Genomic DNA, 27,577 nt, shown 5'->3' on the forward strand with positions numbered 1-27,577 from the left:
GAGACGCATGCAAAGCAGGCTGAGAGAGACCGAGGAGGAGGAGGAGAAGAAGAAGCCAAGTACGTCCCAGAACAGGGACATGGGGAGCCCGAGTCTCAACTAGCAAGTAAAAAAATTCCCCTAACTAAGATTCAAGCAAGGAAGACGTTATTTGACATATGATTCTCGTGGAGCACATTTGAAGGGTTTATTCCATGATGAGATGTGGGATGCATAAAAAAAAAAAGAAAAAAAAAAAAGAAAAAGTGCAGTACTGTCTCAGAGAAGGATATATTCAGTAAAAATGCATCGCTGGAGGCATGCAGGCATTTAATTTCTGCACCTTGTCCTTCGACACTGCTCCAAAAACAGCACATGTTCTGTTTAGTGTTTTGCTCCAGCAGCCCTGATGCCCCTCATTCCAACATAAGGCCTTGTGCGATTTTTTTTTTTTTTGTTTTTTTTTTTTTTGTGTGAGTGGCACACATACAAAATCGTAAATGTCTGACTCGACATTTATATTTGCAGCCCGGTTAGTTTTCTGAAAATACTATAAATCTGAAGTATATCTGTGGTGCAAACATGTCATGGCAAGGAAGGAAGTCATAACAAAGGAAACCATAAGAAAGTCGTGTTTTCCAGGGTTTTGAAAGGGAAACGAACTGCTTTCAAAGCTGCCGGCACGTAGCGGCGTCACTGTATTGTGTAGCGTTTCCACTTTCAATCGATCGTGGCGCGCAAGTACAAGAGAAAATGAGAAAATATCGGGAGTCGCACTGTCGAGATCATTTCATTCCATCTATTCTGATTCTCGCCACCGAAAGACTGTTAAAAACAAGGCTGCAAATCTAGATAGAAATTCTCATTAATTTCAGGGGCATATGAAGCTGGTGTCTTGGAATTTCTGTGCCGAGAATTTCTAAGAGATCACCAGCGAATGTTTATCCTGGAGATGAAAGGAAATCTGTCGTCAGTGCAAATGGATAACGTTGTGAATTAAATTCCAATTGCTTTGTGTCAGATCGTTGCCAGACAGATCAGATGATCCTTTTTTATTTTTATTTTATTTTTTATTCTTCTTTATCTGGGGAAGCTGGGTATGGCGTACCAAAAGGAAGAATAAAATTTAATCACTGGCAATATTATTAAAACAAAAACAAATATAACAAAAGTGTAATGGATCACTGGAATAAAAGGTTTAATTTTTTTTTTTTTTGAAGAGCTATGATGTGCTGATGGAGGTGGTAGTACTGAACACAAATGTATGCAATTTGAAAACTACAGATTTACAAGAGTAAAAATCAGTGTTGTCATTAAAAAACCTTTTATTATTAATAACCTGAGTCGAAAAAAGACTAAGAATTTGAGGTTAAGTTGGTAATAGACAACTTGAGAGGAACTTACGTTGGTTTTCTTTCTTAGAATCAAACAAGATTCAAACAAAAAGGAAAAACAACTTTTTGCCATTTTTAATCCAAGAAAATACATGTTCAGATCTATTAAAAACTCTAACAGACTGTGCCTGAAAGCATCACAATAAACTTCTTCCAATGCAGAATAGCTACAGTTCAGCTCCGCGTGACGGAGGTTGTTCTTTTGGCCATGATCACAGGTGAGAGTTGGAAAAGACAGAAATTTGTCTGCCATGTTAAAAAAAAAAAAGAAAAAAAAGAACTGATTTGGAAACAGAACCAAAATGAGAATGACTTTGCAGCTAATCTGATTTACTAATATACCCGATGCAGCAGAACGCTGAATTCCACGCCCTTGATCCCAATAAACCTGCTTACCTATTAAGAACTGGACAAGGACATTTCGGTCTACAAAAACCCCCTTAATTTTGATCCAATTTAGACAATCGTAGTAGTTTTTTTCCAATGTGTCAGGATGCGGTACCTCCTGTCACAGCAAACGATTAAACAATAAAAAATATGTACTTTGTTTAATTGTCTAAGCTTCTCTCTCAGCATAGAGGGCGTCAAAAAAAAAAAAGTGTTAATTACAACGTGACCTGCGCGTCCCTGACTTGACTCATCTCTTTACTAACTCCGAGCCCGATAGCGGTGTCGAGGTTGCCCAGACTGCTGCTGAACAAAGTCTGGTCCAAAGCAGATAAAGAATCCTCTGAGAGAAACGACGGCGCATAGCAGACACAACGCCTCTGAGAGAACGGTAGAGGGGAACAGACAGCAATAGAGTGCAGTGGCATCAGCGGGGCCCCTCGGAGAGACCCACGAGTGGCCTGAAGGTCGGCTGATAGAAGGTGATTGATGGTCGCTATCTGCCCACCAAGCTTCTCCGTGGAGAGGGTTGCAGTGTCGGAGTGCAGTCCATCATCCAGCATTCTGACCTCTTCATACGGCTTGCAAAACCGACTACTTGCCCCGCGTGCTCTCCTATAATGGCGAGGATAATTGGAGAAAGAAACTTTCTGCTGGATGTTAAAAACACCAACATTTATGTGGCAGTCTTTTCATTTGGTCCTCTGCCCTTTTATATCTTTGTTTTGTCTCAAGGCGTCTTTAAGTGTCTGAGGGTGATTCAATCTTTGTAAAGTCTCAAAGCGCATCTGTCCAACCGCCGATGTCTCTCTCTCTCTCTCTCTCTCTGTGTGTGTGTGTATGTCTGGCCCTGTGGCGACAACTTCTGGCCTTCACAATCCTCAGGAGGGAGTAGTGTCATTTTTCACGGTGACAGGAAGCGGCCTACGCGCTGTAGCTCCAGGTCTCCAGACTAATAGTGTCTGGTTTGAGTCTCTCTCTCTCTCTCCCTCTCCCTCTTCTTCTTCATCCTCGCTTTCCGCCGACCACAGTTCCTGCAGGAACAAAAGACGGAGAAGACAGTCTTGGCAGCGATGCTGTTCGTTTGAGACGGTCCGAGGAGGATCAGACTCCCATTAGCGTAAAGAAGAGGGCCGAGGCGGAGAGATAGGCACGCTGAGGCATAAAGGGAGGGGGGAAAAAAAAAATAATAATTGGTTTGTGCCTGGATGGATCAAGGGCTAAGACGTTTACTCAGATCAATGAGTTGGTTAAATGAAAGAGCCCTATAACATCTAAGTGATTTGAAATTCAACCGGAACAATTCGGTTAAGCTGCTCACTTTCAAGCTCCACATTTTAGGCCTTCACGCCATGTTTTTTTTCTTTCTTTCTTTTTTTTTTTTTTTAAAGTTCCAACTCTTCGACAAAGCCACCTTTGTGTTTGTTTCTGTCTCCTTTTTAGCTCCACTTCAAAGAACCTTGACGCCCATCGCTCCCTACGGAGAAATATTCCTGTACAACAAGCCCGGCTCGGCTCCGGTAAGACGGCGCAACACTCCCACTCGTGGACGAGTGACGAGCAGCTCGACAAAGAGGAACCAGCGTTTCTCAGATCTTTCACCAGCATCTCTGCTGTTTCAGCCACACTCACACCGAACTTCCCTTCGCAGTGTTAATGATGTCACCCGCGAACACATTGCAGAGTGGAAAATGTGCTTGTTTCAGTGTGCTCTCCCCCCCCTGAGGTTAATTGAAATGTCACCCCGCTACTAAAGTTAACATAGTTTAGGGCGCCGACTTGATAAGGGTGTCCTGCTGAAAGATGGACGCGTTCTTTTCGTCCGATGCTAATCTCTGCTGCTCTCTGTAGGAAAAAGGCGCCAAAGACGGGTTGCAGGGCTTTAAGGCCAGGATGAAACCGAAGAAAAAGAGGTGTGTATGCTGATCTGATGCCGCCTTCACAAGGTGCAACCCTACCAGCATGCCTGGGTGGGCCCCATGTGGGGAAAAGGAGGGCAGGCCATATGGGTTTGTCCGTGGGTTCCACGATGGCCCCACATGGGTTTGCCCATGTAGGGCTATAGCCCACATGGGCCCTATATGGTGGTGGCCCACATGGATTTGTCCATTTAGGGCCCATGTGGGGCCCATTTGGGCTGTGACCCTACATGGACAAACCCATGTGGGGCCATCGTGGAACCCGCGGACAAACCCATATGGGACCCATATATCAGCCCTCCTTTCCCCCACATGGGGCCCACCTAGGCATGCTGGCCGCGAACAGGGGAAGCTGCCTTCCCTGCTTCTAGAATGCTGATGAAAAGCCTTGAATTCACATTGTTCTGCACTTCACAGCCACGAAGTTCAGCATGTTTCATTTAGATCTTATGCGTTGCTTAAATAGATTTTAGCAATTCATAAGTGTAAAGTCAATAGAAACGATCTATGAAATCCGCAGCATCTGAAAAGTGTAGCACGCATCGGAATCCAGAGCAAGAATTGTCTGCCGCCTAATGAGCAAACGGAGAGTCAAGTTCCTTTGTCTCGGTATGAAAACTTACCAAAAACATGGCTGTTCTTCAGCGGGCACACATGAACGGGCGAGTGACTACAAATGAATGCCGGGCATTTGAGATTTTTAGTTATAAAAACGTTATATTTTCCTTCCGCTTTACAGTTGTTTGCTGGTTTCCTAATAAAATTCATTGAAGTTTGTCGTTTTAATGTGGAAAAAGCACCAGCTGTTTCAGTGCATCTGTGAGGAACTGTGTGCGCGAGCAGTTAAAACATTAATTTCACAATTTTTTTTGTATATGAATAAGAAAAATAAGTAGGGGTATACATCACTCCCTGCCTCTCATTAATGCTTAGCAAATGATTATCTCAACGTTTTAGGAAATTCAATGATTAGCCTTGCAGAAGTTTAGATGCGAGGATCAATGTTGCATTCACTGTGCTTGTTAGCTAATTATGTAGCTCTACAGCTAGGCTAAGAGGTCTTTTATGTTTTATTTTTGTCGAGCCATAAACTTCCTGAATCTTCAGGTAAGAAATTAATTTTGAGTTTTACTTTTTTTTTTTTTTTGTCCGTGAGACCAACATCGCCAGCAGTTCTAATGTATTTCAAGTGTCGTGATTATATCATTTACTACGCTTTGAGAGATTACATATAGAGCGCTATAAAGTCAGGTTACATCCGTTTTTGAATTCTCCACGTCATATGTGCTCTTGCAGAAAAAAAGCCAAAGAAAAAGGGAGTCCTCCGTCCCCGCCTGTCCCCGACGCAGACGGATACTCGACCGTGAAAATGTGTGCCAGCATGCTACCTCGGGCCAGTCTGGACACGGCTTTTTCCACGACCCCCGACACTGCCCCGGCTGGTTTGGCGAGCCCCGTCCCCGAAGACGAGTCCATGATCATGGTGGAGTGCGACCTCTACACGGAGTCTGCAAACTGTCGAGGGATTGTGACGGACAGCGCAGAGCCCGATATCTCGCCGTACGCCTGCTTCTACGGAGCTCCCAAACAAGCGGTCAAAGTGGGCTGGCTGGACAAGTTGTCACCTCAGGGGTGAGTTAGCCTGCTAGCTTCTGCCCGCGAAGCAGGGGAGGATTCGGCCATTTTGGGAGGGGCTTTTAAATGAGGATAAACCAACTGACAAATTTGACAATTTGTAAAAATTAACGAATTTGATCTCTACTTGAATCGTTTTTTTTCCCCCTTCTAGCCACAACAGATCTTTGGATTGAAAGCTTTTATCACTCAGAAGAGAGACATGCGAGGCCTTTAAAAATAAATTAAGTTGACACGCGTGGGTGTAGAAAGTTTTTCTTCTTTTAATTTTTTTTATTTTGCTGCCCCTGTAAACCCTTCACAGCTCACTTTACAAGTTCCCCTCTATATACAGTACTAAATACTACTGTAACGTACAATGCATCTTATTCTGTCAGACATACAAGATAAAAGTATTTTTTTTATATATACATTTCAAATACTGTAAGTTTAAAATTGGAATTGGCCAAAAAAAAAAAGTCCCAACTGATGCATTTATAGATTTAACGGAGGAAGTTTGTTCATGTTTCTCTGTAACCAACCGCTTTGTGTTTACGAATGATGTTTTGTCCTGAGTTTTAAAAGCATTTCTCATCCGTTTCGAATGCATCGCCTCCGTCCATTTTGCATGCGTTTGACACTGTCCCTGTGACAAATTACAGCCTTTAATCATGAGAATGTGCTATGAGCTCCTGCTCTTTATTCATGCCCGTTTATTTGTTGCACACTAACAGGGCAGAATGCAAAAATGTTTTTTGTTGTTGGTGGTGTTTGCATTCTCAAATGCCCTTAATATTAATGTGGTGAATAGGATCTCTGTACCCTTGCATTGGTGGCTGCTCCAGAGGGGCACTTCCCCACCCCTAAAAACAAAACAACAACAAAAAAATCAAAACAAATCTAAAAGATTTTTTTTTTTGTTCTCTATGTGACTAAATAGCTCAACAAATCTGATTGCGATTAATCCTGACATAAATGAAAGCAGTAATGCTTAATGAGCGGCCTATTACGAAAACAGCTGTGACTTGGTAACACCCAAAAAAAAAAAAAAAAGATATAAAACTGTGATAAGCCTAAGACCTCAACTCGCATCCTGTAAGCAAATGCACGGTAGAACTGGACCATCATGTCTATCTGAGGCTTAACAGAGAAGTTTCATGAAAAGGAGAACTAGTATGCAGAGCCTCACCAAAGGTTGCTGGTTGGCAACCAGCTGCAAAGCAATCGAAGGCAGAACTGTAGCGTTTACAGCACTCAGAGCATTTTAGATACTTGGCAGCATTGCAAAGTCATATTTTTAGTGTTCAATAAGGTGATGTCTTGTGTCATTTGCAGTTCACCGAGAGCTGTGAATACAGTTTCTATGGTGTGTCCTGTTTTCGAATACCACCAGCAGTGGCAGTTAAACCACTGACATGAATCAAAATCTCCAGGACGCCTAGATCAAGACATGTATATATTTTTTTCTTCTAATGCCTTCCCCCTCAACCACATCAACAGCCACATTGTTCTATTGTGAAGAGATCTGACACCAAGTAGAAAAAACTAAATCCAACGTCTCTCGCCATTAAGGTTAAATGGCTCACAATGATCTTGTTGTGGTATGGCGTAATCGAAAAGCCGGAGAATGTCGAAATATTGCATTTAACAGGCACGCTGTCGGTGACTGTCCTCATGTGCCTCTAATTTTTGCAGTGGTAGCTCAAGCGTAGCAGCTTGACAGTTTATTTCTCCTGATGCCTCTGCAAGTCTCAGATGAAAGATTGAGCGTTCATCCTCCGCTGGGTCTCTCATGCTCCGTGTGTCTTGATCCTTTAAATATGCTGAACTGACGAATGGCTCCACGGACAGACATGCGAAGCGGCTCTATCAAATTTGCATGAGTCTAATATTAGACAAAGGAAGGAAGGTGGGAGTAAACCTTGTGGTTTTGAGACGCAGGCCTTCTTTTGCTGTTACTCAGTTTGGTTTTCTTGGCAAAACTAGATTTCCTTTTCAGTCTTCTGGCACTGCATGCATCAGTGTTACTGTGAAGCCACGCTATCAATCATTTATTTGCTTCTTATAGTCTCCTTCAGCACCTGATTTGCATGGCTTTGGCAAACTGCCCTTGGGCTGTTGAATATTCAGACTCAATGTGGCCATTTATTTTGATTAAGATAATTGACAGCTGTTGATACGACTTTTGACACTAATGGATCAGTGGCACTCATGGTAAAATATGAGTACCTGTGCAGAGTAGATTAGTAGCTCACTGTCTTCACACCAATGGGGTTAGCTTTCGCTTTCCATGATTCTCTCAAATTGGGTTTAGATTTTTTTATTTCTCCCCCGCCCCCCTCACCTAACCTTTGCATCTCTCTTTGCAGAAATTGTGTTTTCCAAAGAAGATGGGTGAGATTTGACGGCGAGAGTCTGGGCTACTACAACAACGACAAGGTAGGTGGGGAGTCAGTGGGACGTACACTGCTCAACATGTTGGCGGCTGCTAAAATGTCGTCTCTCAGACTTTTCTGCAGCTATGTAGAACCTTAGGTCATTTTGGTGAAAGCCTGTTTCCTTACTCGGCTAACTCTGTACCAAGTTCTTAAGTGCTCCCCTATTGTCATCGTCATTAGCTTGGCAGAGTGAGAAAAGGGGCAAGGACGGAGTAAGATGCGTGACGGACCAACACTCTGTGCCTGTAGAGTACACCGGTGTTGGCACCTGGCCAGCTCCAGGAGAGTGCAAAAGCATGACAGAACGGGAGGCTCTCATCTCTTATTGCCTTCATCAGCATTTTTTTCCCCCCTGGCCGTACGGCTCCTTCCGCCCCTTTGTGACAGTAGAGTTTGAAGTTTGGCTCATGTCGAGTGGAAGGTAGTGATGAGTCAGAATGGCGTGAGACAAGAGGAAACTGGAAGGGGTTGCAGACGTATGTGTAATACGGACAGAATTGAAATTTGGACTCAAATGATAAAATGGAGGGTGTTGCAGTTGCGTGCCTGAAATGTATCAGAAGAGTAATGAAAAGCTATTTTTATGTAGAGTTCTTTGCAAAAGCACACTGCTTGAACTTTTTCACATTTCATCATTTTGCAGCCACAAACCTCAGTGTATTTCTGACGCTCCATGGCGAATGTATGAGCAAGTTGGCAGAGCAACAAAGGAGGAAAAAAAAAAGATAGAAACCACAAATTTCTGAGAAAATGGTGACAATCCGCACCCTTTTTGCCTTGGTTTCTGCCAATGAGTTGCACGTTTCAAGTAAACCTCGTGGCTCATTAACATCTCCGACGCATCACTCAACCCACCTGCACCGCTGCTGTGCTGAGAGCCATATGATGGTGACAAGGTGGTGAGCAGTGGTGAGCTCTGCGCTGACTAACTGCATCTAGTAAATATAGCAGCTAAAATAAAATAATACCCTGGCCTTGCATAGGTATGAAAAAAAAAAAGACATCATCTAACATGTTATATTTATTGTTGCACTTATTTGGGGATTTGTTCACAGATGCTCTCCATCTAATCTCAGTGATAGAGGTTTATTTTATTTTATCTTTTTTTGAAAAATGCCAGCCTAACAGCCTATTGTTTCCAGCTCAATGTCACGTATTTCTAAGGGGATGGAGAAGAAAATAGATCTGGTGACATAATTTCTCCAGCAACACAGACCGCCAGCTTTCAGTTTGTGGCCTTATCGGAGTCTCTAGATACAGAAAGTGGGTTGGAGACCCCAAAAGGTAGTTCTACGTATTAACTTTGCTGCATACAAGTGATGGCCTCATTTTCAGATTTTTGTTTGTAAAAACTGTTGAAAGCCATGAAGCGTCGTCTTTCCCTTTCTCAGTTATGCACACATTTTTTTTTGTTGACGCATCGCATAAAATCCCAAGACACTTTGAGGTTTGTGGTTAAAAAAAAAGAAGAAAAAAAAAGCGCCCAGAGGCTATAAATACTTATGCAAGGTGACGTAAAAGATGGTACCATTTTTATTTCTTTTTAGTGCCTTTTTAAAAACAAAGTCTTTTGAGCTCCTGAGTGGTTGTCGGGGTCTCTCAAAATGCACTTCACATCTTCATCGTTTTCAATAATGACCATTTGTTCTCGCTGCAGAAACGCATCAAACCCTTTTGTTTGCCTGTGTGGTTGGATGCGTGTGGGTGTGGAGTTGTGAACTCGTACCCCCTTCTCCCAGGGCCAGCTTGTTTTCACTACAGCAGCATTGCACAACATCACGATCAATGATGTGGGACCTGTCTAATGCCTGCTCGTTAATCACCTACTAATTATAGCTCTCTCGCTGCCTCCGTCCTCCTGCCTTTCCCTTGTTTTCTCTTTCCATTACATTTGTTGCTTTATTTATCAGGACATGCCTGGTCGACAGCGGGGCGGCATTGGCGGAGGAGGCCAACGAGTCAGCACTTTGACACTGTCGGCATAGTTGCTGCAGTGTTAGGAGAGATGAAAGTCTCTCTTTATGTGGTTGCGTGTAAGGGAAAGCAGGGTTTGTTGTTCAGACTTTAAAAAAAAAAACAAACAAAAAAAACGACTTCTAAAGATCTCCGCTGTGCTTCTGACCTCTGAGACAGTGAAAAACCTCATCATGTTTTGGGTTAACCGAAAGGTTGAGTACAATCTCTCTGTTATCCTTGATTTGTGTGGCCAGCTGGAGCTCTGCACCACCTGCCTCCACTTTCAACCACCTCCAGCAGTTTGAGCGTGGTGGTAGGAAAACGATTGCAGGGAAATCTCCCAGAAACTGCTTTGCAGTGTGTCAGAAACAGAGAAATTGGAATTTGTTGTTCGTTTCCCCCACAGTGCCAGCTATAGAAATTGCTAGTCTGCTCATGGTCTCTTATTGATGTGTTGTTGACTCTGGGCTACAGAACACAGCCTTATTTACATTATATGACAAAAAAAAAACAAACAAAAAACAAGAAAGCACTCTCCAAATGGAAATGGGCCATGTTCCTCCTTGTCCTTTACCCGATACATTGTTAGATTTTTAATACGTTTTCTAACTTCACTCTCATAAAATCACCAAAGTACGGTGTTTATTGTGGAGTTCAAGTCAAGACACTTCCAGTGTTTAACAAAATTAAGATTAAAATAAAAAAAAATATCAAACTATCTTTAAGTGTACATTTTCCCCTTTCTCTGCACCAGATATGGTATGCTAGCTTTGCTAACATATGTTAGCGACATTAAGACTGGTTTTTGACGGTAGCCTCGACAAATCTGATTTTCTCAAAACTGCCACCTAGGAATATAGATCGCCATTTGTTTGAACAAATTTTAACGTTTCCATATGTAAAGAAGCACAACAAAAAAATGTTTTCTGCCAAAAACCCACCAATTTTCATGTCTTTAAAAGGAGCAGATGGGTTTTTCCAGATTGTAGCTAGAATGTGGTTCCTTACTCCAGCACAGGATGGTTGCACATATATGGCAGGAACAAGTGGACTTAGTTAACCAACATGATTGCATTGATTGTGCAACAATAAAACACAAACGGTACAGCCTTATTTACATTATACAGATCCAGCTTGCAGTATTAGAGCATGATACAAGGGATATTGGGTGTCTGAGATTGGATTATAAAAATGTGTTCATGTTCCAACAAAAATACATGAGGAATTCATGTGCTTTAATTAACTTGTGCTTTTTGCGAATCCCTCAAAACTTTTGGGGTTCAATATTTCACCACTTACTGAAATGTATCTCCATTTTTTGTAACGCGTTGAATTTGCTTTTTGTTTTTGTTAGCAGTTACTTATTTTACATGCTGCATGCACAGAACATCTTGTCCAATTCTAGGCCATTTTTGTTGCAGCCCTTCAACTAGGAACTTGATAAGACTTTTGAAAAACCAGAACATATTACTTCCCTGTTCACGCCCTTAATTTGGCAGAGCCCTTATGCCTTATTTCTGCATTTTCATCTCCATGCAGCAGTAAATATAAGTAACCACTTTGATCATGGTCTGTCTGTCTCTTTAATCTGCTTTAAAAATGTAACTGGACGAACTGAAGTAAAATGTTAGAACAGCTACTTTGCCTTGAAAAAAAAAAATACTTTTAGCATAAATGATCTCACAAGCCAATTCTAATAATGTAACCCATTAAATGTTGTAGATATTTAACTGTTGGTTTCTGTCAGGTTTTGTGGAATATATACAAGTGTAGCAATTTGGTAAAATTAGTGGAAAATGTATTGAGGTGTTTTAGGCCATTGTAAATGTGCAATCTCAGAGAACATGATCTTTTTATTTCCAAGAATCCATCAGGGGCAACGTGAACAAAAAAAAAAAAAAAAAAAAAACCTGGCTCATGTTAGCATAATCAACAGATTGATTGTTCTACTGTCCATAACAACAAAACAAACAAAAAAAATATTTTCTCTGATTATTTCTGTCTTTTTTCTTTTTTTTTTTCTTTCTCCAACTTGCAACACCCACAAAACCTCTTCTGTAGTTGAAAATCCACCGGGATCTGTCAACCCCAGACAAAACTAATCGTACTTAATCGCAGTGCCAGCTTGAAGGTCTCTGTCCGTTGTGATGTCATCACAGGGGTAGCAGTGGTGGCGTGGGAGAGTAGCGAGATCTTCGGTCTCACTTCTCCCTCTCTGCAGCATTGCCTCCAATCCGTCTCATCAATCACGCCTTACGCTCGATTTCGTCAACTCAGGGATTGGCTTTAGAGAATGCTTTGGGCTTGAGATGTAGTCTTCGGGGTCCTGGTGTACTGTCGTGTGTACGTCTGCGCGTGTGTGTGTGTGTGGAGGGAAAGCTGGGCTTTGGGGCTGTGGAATAAGAAAGTGAAATGGAGATGGGGATAGAGATGAGGGTGGCCAGAGGGCCAAAGGGGGAGATGAGGTTTTAGGATCATGGCTCTTAGTGTCGGTCTGTCTGGCTGTGCGTCTGCGGCTGAATAGTTTCTTACAAAGCTAAGAAAGCTTATCTGCTTACAGTACTACCTCTAGTATCTTGCCTGTATCTGTCCTTTTTGGCTTTCTGTAGCACCGTCATCTTAATCAAAACTTTTTTTTTTTTTTTTTTTTTTTTTTGAACAAAAGATTTTCATGTTCAACAAAGAAGAAAATGTTTCAAATAAAACTACTCGGCAATATGTGAAGGACATTAAGCCATAAATATTCGCTACTTATTACATTTTCTTTGTTGAGCATATAAAAAAAAAATCTTTTTGTGATTTTTGGTGGTTTGTCAACGGAATCATATTATTTCCACAAATCAAATCCATGAAGGATGTTTTCGGATGTACCGTGTCTATATTGAGACAAACTGCAGCCATTCTTCAATGAGGAGACTCAAACCCGTCCCAATTCTTCACAAGAACACCCACGTTAAACTGAGGTGATACTACATCTGCTTCACCCTTAAATAATTGAAAACTGATCTAAAGTATTAAAGCGGAGCACCGTAGGTAGAAAATGTTGAATAACGGGACTAGCCAACCAAGCCTGTGATACGCTAGCTTCATTCTTACCAGATGTAAAAAAACCAAAGGCCTCCACTTGTTTTCATTGGAGCACGACTTAATCTGCTCAAAGTAAAGACTAACCAGCCGCTTGTATAGTAGGTACACTGTGTTTTTGTGTCTTTGGTTTTCAGCCTGTAGGATGGTTGTGCTTGAACATCTTTGAAAATCAGCAGTCTCTGCTCAGACAAGACTATGTGGCGCAAACGGAAAAAGCCATGTTGGAAGTCGCTTCAGTCTCTTTTCTTTCATATTCCGGTGCTGTTTGAAATTCAGAAGGTGTGGTCTTAATGCGCTGCTGTGATTCCGTACTCACCATGTGGCATTGCCATCTTAAATCCAAATCAATCTTTCGAAAGAATCGTAACAAAGAAGAAGAAGGAAAAAAAATATGAGGGATTTTGAGTGGTGACCTTAAAACTGAATTTATTAGTTTAGTGATGGACCAGATCATACTTGCTGTGAAAGAGGTCACAGTTTGAACAGACACATTGTCCATCTCTGAAGGGGTCTCTCCCCCCCCAACCACACCACACCACATCACAACAGTTATTACTGGTCAGCTCCAGATTTTAGTTACATGATCCACAAAATAACAGTTTTGATTCATTCTCGCTTCCCTCGCTGGTTTTGTTTCATCTCAGCAGGAGCTCTCTGTGCACGTCCCCTCTGAGCTCCACGTGTCAGACAAAGTTAGTGGATAGATGATGCCTCTGGAAAGTATAGAGCCAGGTATTTATTTCTCACTGCGTTACATGAGGGATGACGGCGGCAGTAAAGTAAGATATGGTTATTGACGGACAAGAGCATGAGATGTTTTTTTTTTTTTTTTTTTTAAAACTTTTTTTTTTTCCCAAATGGAAAGAAATAAAAAAAAATGCATTCCTGCTAAAACACTTGAGTTATGGCACGTGAATCTTGCAAACTAAACCATAAAAGGATATCAGAGTCTTGAATTTCAGATTTAAAGATACTACCCAGTGGTTTATCTTTTTATCTCTAACAGGTGTACACTGAAACTAAAAGCCCTGCTGGACAATGAATTATGGATTTTTACTGAAGGGTTACACAAACACATGTTTGTCTTTTTTTTTTTTTTTTTAAATAACAATTCTGCTTTTGGTTTTTAAGGTTCATGACAACACAATAATCAGCTGTTATTAAGTCTGTAAACATAATATCAGACAAGTTTGTTTTGATTTGTAATAGATCTGAAAGCTTTCCTGTTGCAAGGGGTTCCGCCTTAGATGTTGGAGCCGGAGTTTTACTCAAGTGACCCCCGAGCAGTGAAACAAACCATGATAATGACGGTCATTATCTCCAGGTCATTAACCGGCGTGAATCTGTTCATATTTCTCAACTTTTACGGTTGGTTTGCGTGCATATGTGCCACGCGCGAAATGAGAAAATGCTACATTGTGCTTTTTATCACCAGCAGTAGTTGTAGGAATTGTCGGTGTAAGCAGTCTTGATTTGTAGCCCACCTGAACCGCTTCGCTCTGGCGCTGGCTGGAAGAGCGGCGGTGGTTTATGCTCTTTATTAGTCTGTGTGGCTGGTGATCATTTTTTGAGCGCAACGTGCGAATTTGTTTGCAGTGATCTCTTGCACAATGGAAATCATTCACACCCTTTTGCGTTTTTCTTTTTGCATTTTCACACTACAGACTTATTCTAAAATAGTGAAAGTATATATGTATTTTTTTATCTTGAAGTAATGTTGCAACAGATTAGGAAAACGAGCATAAAACCTATAACTTTTGTAATTTTTTTTTTTTTTTTTTACCCAAGTCCTATCTTTGACATCTAAATTATGTAGGTACACATTAAAGCAATTCTTTCCAATTGCTTCCATGCAACATGGAACTTGTTGTTTTGTCACAGCAAATTCCTGAACCAAAAATTGACCCTGTGGACGCATCTCCCAAAGGAGAAACACAAACGTAGAAGAAGAAGAAAAAAAAAACAGCAAACATGTAAATTCAAGAATAACTTAATGTCTTTTAAGATGGGACTATTAAGAATCTGTCTAGATGCAAGAATCTGTTGGACTTTTTAATGACTTTCTGAAACCTTATAGAAACCCTGTGGAGTCGATACAAGGCTGCAGCTGAAAGCACAAAAGCTTCAAGCCTATATGTTTCAAGTTTCTCTAAATTGGTTGTTGATGTTAATGTAAGAGTCATTTTCTCCCCTAAAAAAAAAAAAATTGCAATTTTCTGCTTCAACCAGCTGGTGTCCTCGTACCTCCACTGCAAACCTGGCTCTTTGGAGACGCAACAGCTTAAACTCCATTTTGGCAGAGGCGTCCTCCAACCATTTTTTTTTTTCTTCAGTGTTTTTATTTATTTATTTATTTGTTTTGCCTTCCTCCCTGTTTTCTCCTCATGGTGCCCCTATTATTGTAGGCTTTAGCTCCATTGCTTTGCTTTAATTGTTTCCTGAAGTTTACTAGTTTGCTTTTGAAGAGACACGGTTTACCCTTGCAGCAGAGGCACTTTTATTCATTAAAAAAACAAAACGAATAACAACAAAAAAAGAAAAAAAAAAGAAAGAAACACAACCCTGTGATTGGACAGACTTAGACATATGTTGTGAGTGTAAAACACAATTTGCTGTTTTGAGCCGGAACGTAGACGCAGTGGGGGGGAGTTGGAACGAGGTGAATCACGTGTGAGGAGACAGGAAGGACTCTTTGCGTTTTCCCCCGGGGCCCCTCTCCAGATCAGATCGTAAGCAAAATTTCCGACTACGTAGCTGCGATTTCCGATCGGAAACCTCCTCCTTTCCCCCCTCCTCTTCTGCTGCCGCAGTGTTTACAGGCCGCAAGATAACCAATTAAGCAAACTCTCTCCGTTGTGACCCCAAAACCAGAATTAAAACAATTAATTACTGTTAACCCATACTGGGGGTATACAGTAATTATCAGCATAACAACCGCAGAGATAATTCATGCGCGCACACACACAAATGTAGACACATACTTCATTTTCTCCTCCTCTTCACCTTTCTTTGACTTCTTTCTAAATTTAGAGGGAAAAAGAGGCAGATACCACAGTGAAACTCCCAGGGAGAGAGACGCGCAAGGCTACGGGTCGGTAATTAGGTTGAGCCACTTCTTGCCATTGTTAACATCCTGCTTTAATATGAGGAAGACCCCTGCCTGACCCCCTTAGGCATCTTCATTTTTACATTATGTCTCCCTTTCCCACAAGTATAATTTATTTTTTTTTTTCTTCCTCATGCGCCACTTTTAGATCCCCGTTTCACTCGGTTTGTATCGTCTCCTTCGGATCTGCCTCTGTGTGCTCTTTCCATTTCCTTTCTTTTACTTCTCTCCTTGGCCTTTTCACATGAACCTAATTTCTATATTTTTTTTTCTATTTCGAGCTCTTTCCATCTGTGTGTGTATTCCCCCACCGCCCCCACTCTCCCCGAGTTACTGTGCTAGTTGGTATATTTTAGGCCTAACCTTTTTTTTTTCTTTCTTTCTTTCTTTCTTTGCAAACGTCAAGGTCACTAGCTTAATTAAGAATGGCAAGAGGGAGTCAGGAGTTCACCTCCGCTTTCTTCCCTCATTCATACTTCCCATCACTTGCTTTTGCACTCTGCCTTTGCAGGATGTGACCCCGAGATAGGACAGTAGAGCAAACAAGCAGCATCGTGCATGCCAATCAACACGAGCCTTTTTTTTTTTTTTTTTTTTTTTGTCGGCTGAGAATCAAAATTCAGGTCAATACTACTTAAAGAGCAACAGAGGAAATGAACGAGTCATGTCTCTCTCTCTCTCTCCTTTTTTTTCTTACTTTGCAATGATAATGACATTATCAACATGAATAATGCAATGTCTGCCATGACCTTTTTTTTTCTTTTTCTTTTTTCTTTCCTTAAATGCGAACCAAGGGATTTTTACATCATTACAGAAGCGTAATGTACTGTTCCGGAGTTCACGCTGTCGCAAGAACATCACAATTTGAGATCTTTTTTTATTTTTTATTTTTTCCATCTACTTTAAAGGAAATTCAGTGCTGCGCTTGTCACAGGAAGGGGTTTTGAATTCTGATTTTTGACAGCGGTACCATTCTGTCTTTGCCTCTAGTAGCAGTCATAGCATTAAGGTTTAATACTTTTCCTTTTTCTTTTCCTGTTTCACACCCACATTGACCCAGAACTTTAATTGCCATTGTCTTGGGAGATTGTAAAGAGGGTCAGGAAGCCCCTTGTGCAACATCCTTCCTTATTTTAATGCTACTTTGGGGAAAAACATGAGGGTAATAAAACATTGCGCACAATCAAACTCTTCTTTACCTGTACCCCGTACCGCACGGTGGTCCAAATCCCAGAACAGTGTGCGTCCCCATTTTCTTTTTTCTTTAACATCTGTAAAGTTTGTTTTTAGCCTCTATATTTATTTTAACATGTCCCTTTGCATCTAAAGTAACATTATTTCTTTAATTTTTATTCTTTGAGGTCTCACATTTCACTGATTTTGAGTCGTTTCCTGCCGGTTTTCCCTTCCCAAACTTTCATATGTCAAGTTTGGAATCTGAGGTAAAAATATCACACTAATTCTCTTTCACTCTGCTTCTGCTTGTCCAAGGGCTTGGTGCCATTTATTAAAGTTGATGACTGAATAAAAAAAAAAAAAACAACAGCAGAAGCCATTTGTGGGAATGAACTAGCCGCAACATTTGATGAGATATTGATGAAAGCAACGTGCTAATAGGGGGAGTACTTGTGGGCTTACAGATGCAGATAATGACAGTAGGATGAATTTCGGCTCTAATTAGAGATGCACTAATCACAATTTGCAAAAATCTCCATGTTGTTTGTAAAACACTGACCCGCTGATGCAGATTTTTGCTCATTTCCCATCAAGGGGGTTTGTGGAGCGTATGACGCCTGTGTGAGAGGAGACATTATGAAATAGGGGTTCACTAGTGATACCAAGACAAAACTTTCACAGATTTGACTTCTTTACGTCTCTGTGTATCATTTTGTGGCGTGTTCTCTTTGCACGCTCTTCCAAATTCCCAGTTGCAAGAAACAAACCAACCAACCAACCAACCACAAAAACAAGAACGCTACCTGAAGTCAAGATTACAACTAGGAAAGCAGGAGCTCACCAAGCACCATTGCGATTTCTATCCAAATGTGGCTTCACACACATAGAAAGCTGAAAATTGCTGGGATAAACTATTAATACTTAATGTTTTTGCGCCTCATTAAACCAGCGACACACATATGACTATAAATTGTGTTTCACTTGATAAAATTGACAGAAATATATTCCCTTGTATTGCTAAGTAGACAGGGAACTATAGAATGGAGATTTTTTATCTTTTAACTCTGACATGATCAAAAGACCATGACAGACGTTAAGGTTCGAAACGATAGAAAAAACCCCAACTTGGCCATGATTTAAGCCTTCTCGTAGTCTTTTTTTTTTTTTTTAAGACTCTCTCGCCTGTTTTTGCAACCTAATTGAACCTCAGACATTCCTCAACATTTGGTTGAAATGAATCTTTATTAAACGGCTTTTTATAACACTCTGTCTTCTCTGACTTCATTTTCAACACCGCTCTGAAAATGAACATTGTATGTATTTGGTGGACACGGGTATTTGGGGATGGCTGGGGACTACAGCTACCCCACGACTTGTGACTAACCATTTTAATAGTTCGAACAACAAATATTTTTCAATATGCATTAATACTCAGCGCTAGCTGCTTCAGCACTACTGCAAAAGCTAATATCTACAGTCTTATCGGATTGGAGTTGAAATCAATGAATGTCAAGGAAAATGAATGGTGCCCCTCGATTGGCTGTGTGTCAAGTAGCATTTAAATGCTTAAGCTCCCCAAGCTGCTTTTTCATCTGGAAAAAAAAAAGGATCTGCGACCAGGCGGATTTTCTGCAACTGATTTTTTTTTTTTTTTTTGTAGAAAAATCCATGAATAGTTACCAAAAAAGGCAGAGGATCGCTTTACTTCCCACAGTAACAACTTCTGCACTAGAGTGCTGGTGGCGTTTTTATGTTGTGCACAAATCAGAGAAGGATTAGGTTTTTGAGTTTCCAGCTGAGCAATCACTGGTCGGTGCTGGTCCAACTGAAAATCAGCCACTTCCTGTCCCCAGTAGAGAGATCAACTACTGCCGATCAAAGTTGGCTTTCTCACTCTGAATGTATGGCAGATTTTTTTTTTTTAAATTCCAGCAGCATCTGCAGCGTTTTGACCCACTCCGCTTGTCCGAGAGCTTGGTGCCGTTTATTGAAGTTGGCGCTTGAAAAAAGAACAGAGCCAGCCATTTGTGCGAACAAATTTGACGCCGCATTTGATGGGATGTGGTTCTGCTTTGATGAGGATGTCTGTCAGTGCGGTTTCAAACCGAACCCAATCCCAGCTGACGGTAATACAAGTCCGATTTACACATCTATTGATGCAAACAATGCGCTGGGGAGGGATGGGGGGGAGTCATTGTGTGTTTACAGATGCAGATAATGGGAATAAACAGGAATTCGATAGCAATATTTGCATGAATGTAGTTCAGTGTGTGTGTGTGTGTGTGTTTGGAGCACTTATCGTGTGTTTCTCTGTTTAGGAGATGTACTCCAAAGGTCTGATCCTGGTCAGTGCCATCAGACAGGTGAAAGGACTGGGCGAAAATAAGTTTGAGGTCATCACGGGCCTCCGGACTTTCACATTCCGGGCCGAGAAAGAAGGTACATCAAGATCCTGTTTTTTTTTTTTTTTTTCTTTCCCTTCATTTTTCAGTCGTCTTTCAGCTCCCCAACGTGTTCTTGCTTCTCGTCAGTCTGCCTCTGTCACTCTGACCGTCTGATTCGCTGTCTGCCTTTGTTTTTTCTCACTCTCTCCTTTTTTACAGTCTCCTCACTCTCCCCCAGAGTCGCCTCCCTTTCTAAATGCCTCTGTGGTAATCTTCTGTCTTTCACCTATTTTTCCCGTCTTTCTATAAATGCACTTCTCTCTCTCTCTCCCTCGCTCTCTTCTGCTTATTTTTCCTCCCACAGCTAATTTCACCAGAGATTTTCCATGACTCTGAATCTTTCTTCGCAAAGTGTCACTATGCGAAGAAAGAGGTGTTTGTTTGGGCAAGATTTTCTGCCTTTCAAAGTCCATATGAAAAGATCAATAACATTTTTTTTGTGTGTGTGTCTGCGTTAAAGAAAAAGCTAAGGAGGAGTTTTTGTCTACATCCTTCCCCTACTCTAAATCCTTCCTGTTCCATGATAGAAATTGAACACTCAAAAATATAGATTAGAGCAACTTTTAAAATTCCTCACTGATACCTATGATTGATGCTTTTAGATTAGCACAACTTGGTTTGGCTATGTATGGTGCATTAAGTGATGATAAAAAAACAAAAAAAATAATATATGTATAACAATTTTAACGTTGTGTGTTTTTTGTTTCCTTTACTTAACCTGTAGGTTATAGTGCTACTTTATGTTCAGAATATGTGATAAAACTGAGGGAAATAATTGGCTTTTTAATGATCAAATTTTTGTTAAATCAGTCAAAACTGGAGTCTGATTTAGTTTCTCGTCTCTTCGGTGGAGGCTTTGTGTCGAGGCCTGAATAAAACAAAGGGAAGAGATCTGGTCCTTGCCTTCTCCCATCAACCCCCTGCCTATTTGATGGCAGTCAGTTAAGCAGCTCAGGTCAAACAGCTTGTTCGCTAATCGTCCGTCTGTGTCTCGGGTCAGATATCGTCCGCCCTTTGATTCCCCTGAACGAGTAAGATTGGTGGAATTGAGGTTTGCATAATAATGGCTCCGAGAATCCTCGACTCATTGTGTGGCACACGGTGAGAAGAGAATGAACGAAAACAAAAGCGCACACATTAATTCCGTTAAAAACTTTCTCGTTTATTCATTGCAGCTCATTGGTTATTGCACCTTTGTGCTCGGATTCAGTTCTAACACAGCATTTACTCCTCAAACAGCAGGCATCTTTTTGTAAAGACTGGAGTTAAAAAGGTTACCAATTATTTGCTTCAGATTCAGTCACAATGTTGACATGTTGAATGAAAAGAGTGCCCTCACACTCAATGGAGGAAGTCACTGTTCAATGCCTTTAGGAAGGACCTTTCCTTTTTTACAGCTAGCTGGACATTGTGGAAAGCGACCTGCATCCTACAATGCATGTCACTGCGGCTCTTTTAATTGTAAATGGGTTACAATTAAACCCATTATTGTTAAAGTTGTGCCTTGAACTTCACTCTTTTGATGAAACAGACATTGAGCATAATGTGGACATGAAAGGACGACATTGCTGCTGCCACACAATTCTTGCCTAGGAAACCATGTTTTTTTTTTTTTTTTTTTTTAGAAAGCTAAAATAAAATAAAATTTCTTATACATATATGCCTTATAGGCAGGGGAGCTTGAGTGTTCTGCCCAGTAGAGTATTTGTTTCCAGGACTTTGCTCGTCTGGAAGGGAATTTAATTTCTACCTTCAACTTTCTACACACACAGTTCTGCTATTTCTGACAAAATCACTATAATATTTCTCAACCAGTCTAGTTCAAGTTACTTTTTTTCCCCCACGTGTCCTTTGGGGGACACATTTTAGGAAGAGAAGCTAGTTGAATACATGTGGTAGGGAAGTTTTGCTTTGCAAAAAGGATATCTCAAGATGGAATCCTAATTGTGTGATTACTTTATTAAATCAAAACCATATTCACTATTATTGGTCGGCATGCCATATTGTCTTAATAGTAACCGTTCAACCATTTGAATTACTTATATTTTAGTGCGTGTGCTTGTGTTGACAAGTGAGTTGTGTTGAGTGAGTTTGTCACCTGGAGGTGCACAGTTACAGTGGTGAGAATGGTAGAAAACCTGCAACACGCAGCACCCAGGAGCAGCAAAGAACAGGTGGACTCTGCTCTGGAAGACTGCAGAAGCCCCAGGCAGACAGACACAACACAACAGTGCAGCCATATGCCTCTCAGAGGTAGATGGACAATGCAGCACAGGAGCAGCAGCCCCAGGCCAAAGAGGGGGTATAGGGTGAAACTTAGTGCACAGAGCCCCCTCAATCCAGCCTCACAGTCATCTGCCACTGTGCAGGCCAAGTCTGTGACTCTGTGGCTTAGGGCCTGTTCCAAACCCCTGCAGTAAGACCAAGCAAAAAGTAGGGGTGACATCCACCCAGAGCACCGGACAAGCACAAGCCCACAGCTTTAGCAAGAACTCGGAAGGACCAAGGCTTGGAAGATACCCAACTATCCCATATGATGAGCTTTCCCCATTAAAGGTCAAGAGGGAGGCATGTCCACCAGATCTCAGCACAGTCTCTGTTGAGGAACCAAAGGCCACCCTGCAGGAGCTCAGCATTCTGGGACGTGGCCTGAGCGTGCACACAAAAATCACATCAGAAAACACACAAGAATGGAGAGGACAAAGAGGAGGACGTCCAGGGAATGGGTGCCAAGGCACTGGTATGAATCCACCTGGGGGGCAGTACCCAAATTAGCCAACTCCTGTCCCACCCATGCCCTTACCAACATCCCTGACCAAGGCCAGGGAAGAGTAGCCCAGGACCCAGAGACCTGTCAAAGTCAAACCACTCAGGACCCCAGAGGCCCCATCTGGTGCACCCAACCTCCAAACCCTCGCTGTCTGTCCAAGCATGACCCAAATCTCTTAATCCCCCTACTGTCCCCAGACTCTATTCTGCCCCACCTATGCTTCCAATCTACCCAGCTCCAGCCACCACAGCCTTTGGCTCACCCACCAGGCCAGGGACAGTGGAGAGACGCCCTCCAATCACCCCACAGGAAGCCAGAGCAGGCTACAGCCCATCAGCCAGGAGTACCAGCAGGCCAGACAACAGGGCGCAGCGGTTGTTTAATAAATGTTGCTAACGTAAGGAATATGTGCACTAAATCTTTTCGTAAAATCTTGCATCTACTTGTCCAATATAAAAAGCAGCACATTCAGCAAGCCACGCACAGGCAGTCTTCCCTGCTGCCGCTGTCATTTCACTGTCATTATATCAATGACAATCAGCTTGTTTTTGTCTGTTCATGAGTCGTGGGTCCTTGGGGGGGATCATTTATCACAAAGTCAGTTCACTACTCGTTGCCACGCGTCACACTGACGCATCTTGACTTGAGCTGAGAACGAGCGAGAGCTTGTCTGATTTGGAGTCCTCTGACCCGTCTGGAACAGCGTGAGGCCTCTCCTGCAGAAGTGGCCACCGCCGTCAGATTTAAGGAGGGGAGGCAGGAGGAAAATTGGAGCAGGAGAAGTACAGGAGGAGAAAAGTTGGTCTCATCACCTCATGCAACTTTAAACAGGCCTGTTTGCCTGGTACTGAAGAGTCATCAATCTTTGGAGAAGCACGTGAGGAAAGGAGGAGACGCCGGGAGATGGAGGGAAAGAGAGAGTAGGTTAGCGGAGTGAAGGTAAGGGGAGCTGATGGAGTCGAGGAAAGGAGGGACGGTGAACAAAGTGATGGAGTGACGGTCAGAGAAGTCCAAGAGGTGGAGAAGCAAAAAAACAAGGGAGCAACGAGAAAGGGAGGGGATTAAACCAGAGAATAACAGGGGGGAGGATAATGCCACATGCAATCTGTGTGAAAAAGAGACAGAGAGAGGTTAAGTCAGCAACGGAGGGGAGAGATGAAAAGAGCAGAGTGAAGATGGAAAGGAGGAGGAGGGAGAAGTGAGTGAATAATTGAAGGCCACCGGAGAGAGTGTGCACACAGCTGTCGGCTGATTCCCCACTTGGTCCGCAGGTGGCCTCTTCCCTCAGGTACCGTCAGCTTGAGAGAGAAAAGATAGGAAGAAGGAAGGAAGGATGGAAGACTGTGATACAGTGATGGAAAGCAGGCTGGATCTTTGGGGTTGGCGATCTGCAGAGGGGCTTCAGACAAACATGCCACTTGACAGAGGATGAGATTTATTGTGTTGAAAAGAAATATAAAGGCAAGTGATTTGTATTCTCATGTCTTGGCATTTGCTTTCCACAAGTGCTCGTAGAACATGTTGGTTTGGTTCGAGTTGACAGGGGAGCGGGCCGGAGAGATGTAGAGAATGAGTAAATAAAAATAAACACAGTGGGAGCGGGTCAGAGAGAGAACACATCTAGAATTCTAAGACCTTTAGTTTGACTTTATTTGCTTTCTGTGAACGTACTTGCAGGTCTTGCACATCATTTAATCTTATTTTTTTTTTTTTTTTTTTTAAGAAATACAAATTTGAAAAGTGTGGAGTAGATTTGTATTCCCACCTCCCCCTTGACGGATTTCCTTGAATAAAACTCGGGTCAAACAAATTCACAACCAAATTAATAAATACTGTCCGATTGTGTGTAAATTAATCTCAGTTAATTCATCCATCGGTTTTGTGGTGGATCTCATTGGTTTGTTAGAGAACATAAAGAACAAACGGCATCATTAAAAACTAAGCTATACCATTTGTGACCAATAGGAAAAGCCAATTGCAGTAGCCGCTCTTTAGCCCAAAGAGGGCAGCACTGAGAAGTTTTACTCAAAAATGTCAACATTTGCACCTTAGCAAAAGGTACAGATTAGAGTTGGGGTCAGATCTTTTTTATTATTCTTTTTAAACAATCAAATTGAGCCATCTAAACATGCTTCTTGGCATTCAGGGGTAAACAGACTCGGTCTTTGTCTCATCTGACCATAAAATGCCTTTTAATAGTAATAAAAACACAGCAACTGAACCACACCGGCCCGAGCCGTACCGTCAGCGGTGCTTCAGAGTCCGTCCGTTTCTGTGTGTAAAGCTCTGCGTCCTCTTAAAGGTCATCAAACTGTTTTCTGCAAATGCAAGTTATTGAGGTGATCGCAATACAAATGGGCTGTAATGGAAATGCGGTTCGTATAGCCCCATGATGTCGGCCGCATAAGAAACACGGACATTCGTCAAATAGACACTAATGTGAATGTTTAAATTCGGTATTTGTTGATTTTGGCATGAAAAGATTGAAATGAGAGAAAATAAATGGAACCGGACAAAAAAAAACCCCAAACATATTATTTTGTTTATTTTTCCCTTTTTCTTTTGCCATTCCTGCTGATGGAGACTGTGTGGGTGGCTTTTAAGATCCCTGTTGAGCGCAGAGTGGACCTGGCTCTCATCTCATCCACTTTCTGTGAGGATTATATGCCTCTCTCCTCGTCTCTCTCGGTGTAGAGTGGAACAGTCTTTCAGATAGCTGGCTGCATATTTCCTGTAATAAGTGGCGAATGCTGGATGGAGTGGTGGGCTTTATTTTATTTTTTTTTATATGCGTGCAGAGGTGAAGGCAGAGTTGGAAAAAGAAAACCCCCACAAAAAAAACATATGATTTTGGCAAGCAATATAGAAATTTTAGTTGTTTTGAAGAGAGACATGCTCCATAACATGCAAAAAACAAACAAAAAAAAACCATTCAAGAACGCAAATCGGATAGGCACATGCAGGCGTAAATTTCTCCTAATTCCCCCAACCTTTCTTCCTCGCTCCATCCATCCCTCCCTCCATCTGCAGTCAGGCTGACAGCTCGGCCGAAAGCGAGAGATGAGCAGGAGGAGAAAAGAAGGAGGCCCCTGAATAAATGAACAGGCAAATAAGTGAGTGCAGGGCAGGTAATGGACCTCAGAAAGCAAGGTGGGGGACGAACAGTAAAGAGTGGTGATGTACAGAGCTGTCAATAATTGAGAGGGCTGTTTATTATTGATACGCCAGCTCTTTGTGAATTCATAAGAACCTCACGGGCCGCTGGACCAGAGACGAGCTCAGGTACAGGAAGCAGATGCGCCGTGTGGGTCCCCAGTAGGGTGGGAAGGCCTGCGGAGATGAGAAACTTCTCCGTGGGATGTTTGTGTGACCAAAGTCGAGGGATAGACCGTCTGTTTGACTCGGAATTGACTAAGAAACACCGTCGTTCCTGCAGAGAAGGGCAACGTTGCGACAATAAAACATGCTCCAGTCGTGTTTTAATCAAACCAGAAAAGCAAAGCATTCAACATCATGTTTGTGGATTAAGAACAAAAACACGTTCCTGCTCATTTAAAGGGCATCTACCGAATAGGGTGTCGGTTCCTCTTTTTGCTACCAAAACAGTCCTTACCACTGGACCTCTAAAGGTTTGCTGTGGAATCTGTAGCCAAGGTCTTGGCACAAGATCTGTCCTGGAGATTGAGAAGTGGAGCCTCCATGCAACTCTTGGAGTGCCTGAAACTATTACGATGAGATTTCTGTATTTGGGGGGGAAACAATGTCTTGGTCTTAGGTCCTTTTTTGGTTTTTCCAGAAGCCATATGTTGGTTTTTACTCACTCCAAGCTAAAATAACAAGTCAATAATCAGCAATACACTTTTGTCCTATAGTTTTATTTCAAAGTGGATTAAACCCACTTTCTCCTTTAAAATCTCTACGTTCTATATCCCACAGATACAAATTGAAAGAATATTTTGTTTTTGCACATTTTGGAAATGGCTTGGAACGTGCATAAATTGTTTGCCGCCTTCGAAAAGCTTAAAATTGGACTCAGAAATATGTATTCGTCATATAAATAATCTCAGTTATGTTGCCTGTTGAAGGCAGACGCAGTGCATCTCCTGCGCTTGTAGAAAGGATGCACAGCAAAACTTTATTCAGATTAGGTTTTTTTTATGTAGACAATCAGATGTCAGCGTGGCTCTTCATCCAGTCCGGTACATTTTGTTCCTTAGTGGATTTCTTTCATTCTGCGATACATTGAAGGAGACACAGAGTACCTGTCAGCTCTAGGAACTTCTGTTCTCAAAATAACCTGAAAGGGGAGGGGGGGGGAGTAAAAAGACAGATTTTTTTTCCATTAAAGAGATCAATAAGCCATAACTGAAAGCATTATATTCTTTATTCCTTTCACAGATGGGCTTCGGTGGTGCGATTTGCACAATTTTCTTGATATTTTCTAGATGACAACCGCTTTGTTAGTTGTGCTGACGTGATTTGCGCATATCAAAGAACAGGCACATAATGAATGAAACTGGACACCAAAAGCCAGCAGAGCAGTGATTACTTGAGGTAAAAGCATCAATGTTTAAAACACTTGGCGACAAATGCAACCTCCTGTCCCTCCAGCTTTACTTCGGCGTCTTGTGTTTTCCTGATGAGCGACTCTCGTTCGGTCCCATCGCTGGTGTTTTGTTTTTGGATCTTGGCTCCGAAGATGCACGGTCTTTAGAAACCTTCAAATGTCCTTTTTTTTTATGGCGATAAAAAGAATGGTGGAGGGGGGCGCGGGGGAAACCAAGTGGATTCTTTTGACTTTTTTCAAATTTGCAAGACTTTCCCAACTGATTCCGGAGTTTGATACTAGTTTGCAGATTTTATTTGATACTTGTTTTTCTGTCTTTGTGCTGAACACTTGCCTCTGTGGGCTCAGCTCTGGACCTGTGATGTTAGACTGTGTGTGTTTGCAATCCTTTGGTAATTCTTGTGTTTCCACTTTGCTGGCTTTGATAGCTCAGTGTCTCGGGCGGTGGGGGAATGGGCTTTACAGTGTCGGCTTCGTGTCTCCTTTTAAGTCTGTTTGAAAAGTTGCAGAGGAAGATGTCTGACAAGCCCTTTTTGGGTGTACATTGTTTGAATGTAAAACCCTGGCTGGAACATGACGCCTTTGCTCTGTGTTGGTCCATTTAGCTGAGCTGTGATCCAGGGAGGGATTTTCAGTAAGTTTCCGGGTTTCTTTTTTTTTTTTTTTTTCAAATTCTGTGTTTTGTTCAAGGATATGAGAATTTTTGGGACAAAACTTAACATGAACCTTAATGAAATGCC

At 41.9% G+C, this 27,577-nt stretch overlaps 1 protein-coding gene and 1 long non-coding RNA gene across 6 annotated transcripts in view; one reads left to right on the top strand and one right to left on the bottom strand.

The window, feature by feature from the left end:
- The window catches only part of arap2 (ArfGAP with RhoGAP domain, ankyrin repeat and PH domain 2), a 131,651-nt gene that overhangs the window by 8,885 nt on the left and 95,189 nt on the right, over positions 1-27,577 (top strand). For all 5 annotated transcript variants that reach the window (XM_007551328.2, XM_007551330.2, XM_007551329.2 and 2 more), the window contains 5 exons: positions 3,204-3,280; positions 3,612-3,673; positions 4,976-5,311; positions 7,663-7,732; positions 19,375-19,495. In XM_007551328.2, the coding sequence (XP_007551390.1) occupies positions 3,204-3,280; positions 3,612-3,673; positions 4,976-5,311; positions 7,663-7,732; positions 19,375-19,495 (666 nt within the window). The remainder of the gene's footprint in view (positions 1-3,203; positions 3,281-3,611; positions 3,674-4,975; positions 5,312-7,662; positions 7,733-19,374; positions 19,496-27,577) is intronic.
- On the bottom strand, positions 452-21,274 carry LOC107836152 (uncharacterized). The gene is made up of 3 exons (XR_001662009.1): positions 21,265-21,274; positions 6,374-6,378; positions 452-1,812 (listed from the first exon to the last, which is right to left on the bottom strand). It is a non-coding gene; the product is annotated as an uncharacterized LOC107836152 (long non-coding RNA).

This window comes from Poecilia formosa, unplaced genomic scaffold (genome assembly GCF_000485575.1).
Source record: "Poecilia formosa unplaced genomic scaffold, Poecilia_formosa-5.1.2 Scaffold41, whole genome shotgun sequence".
Lineage (NCBI taxonomy): Eukaryota > Metazoa > Chordata > Actinopteri > Cyprinodontiformes > Poeciliidae > Poecilia > Poecilia formosa.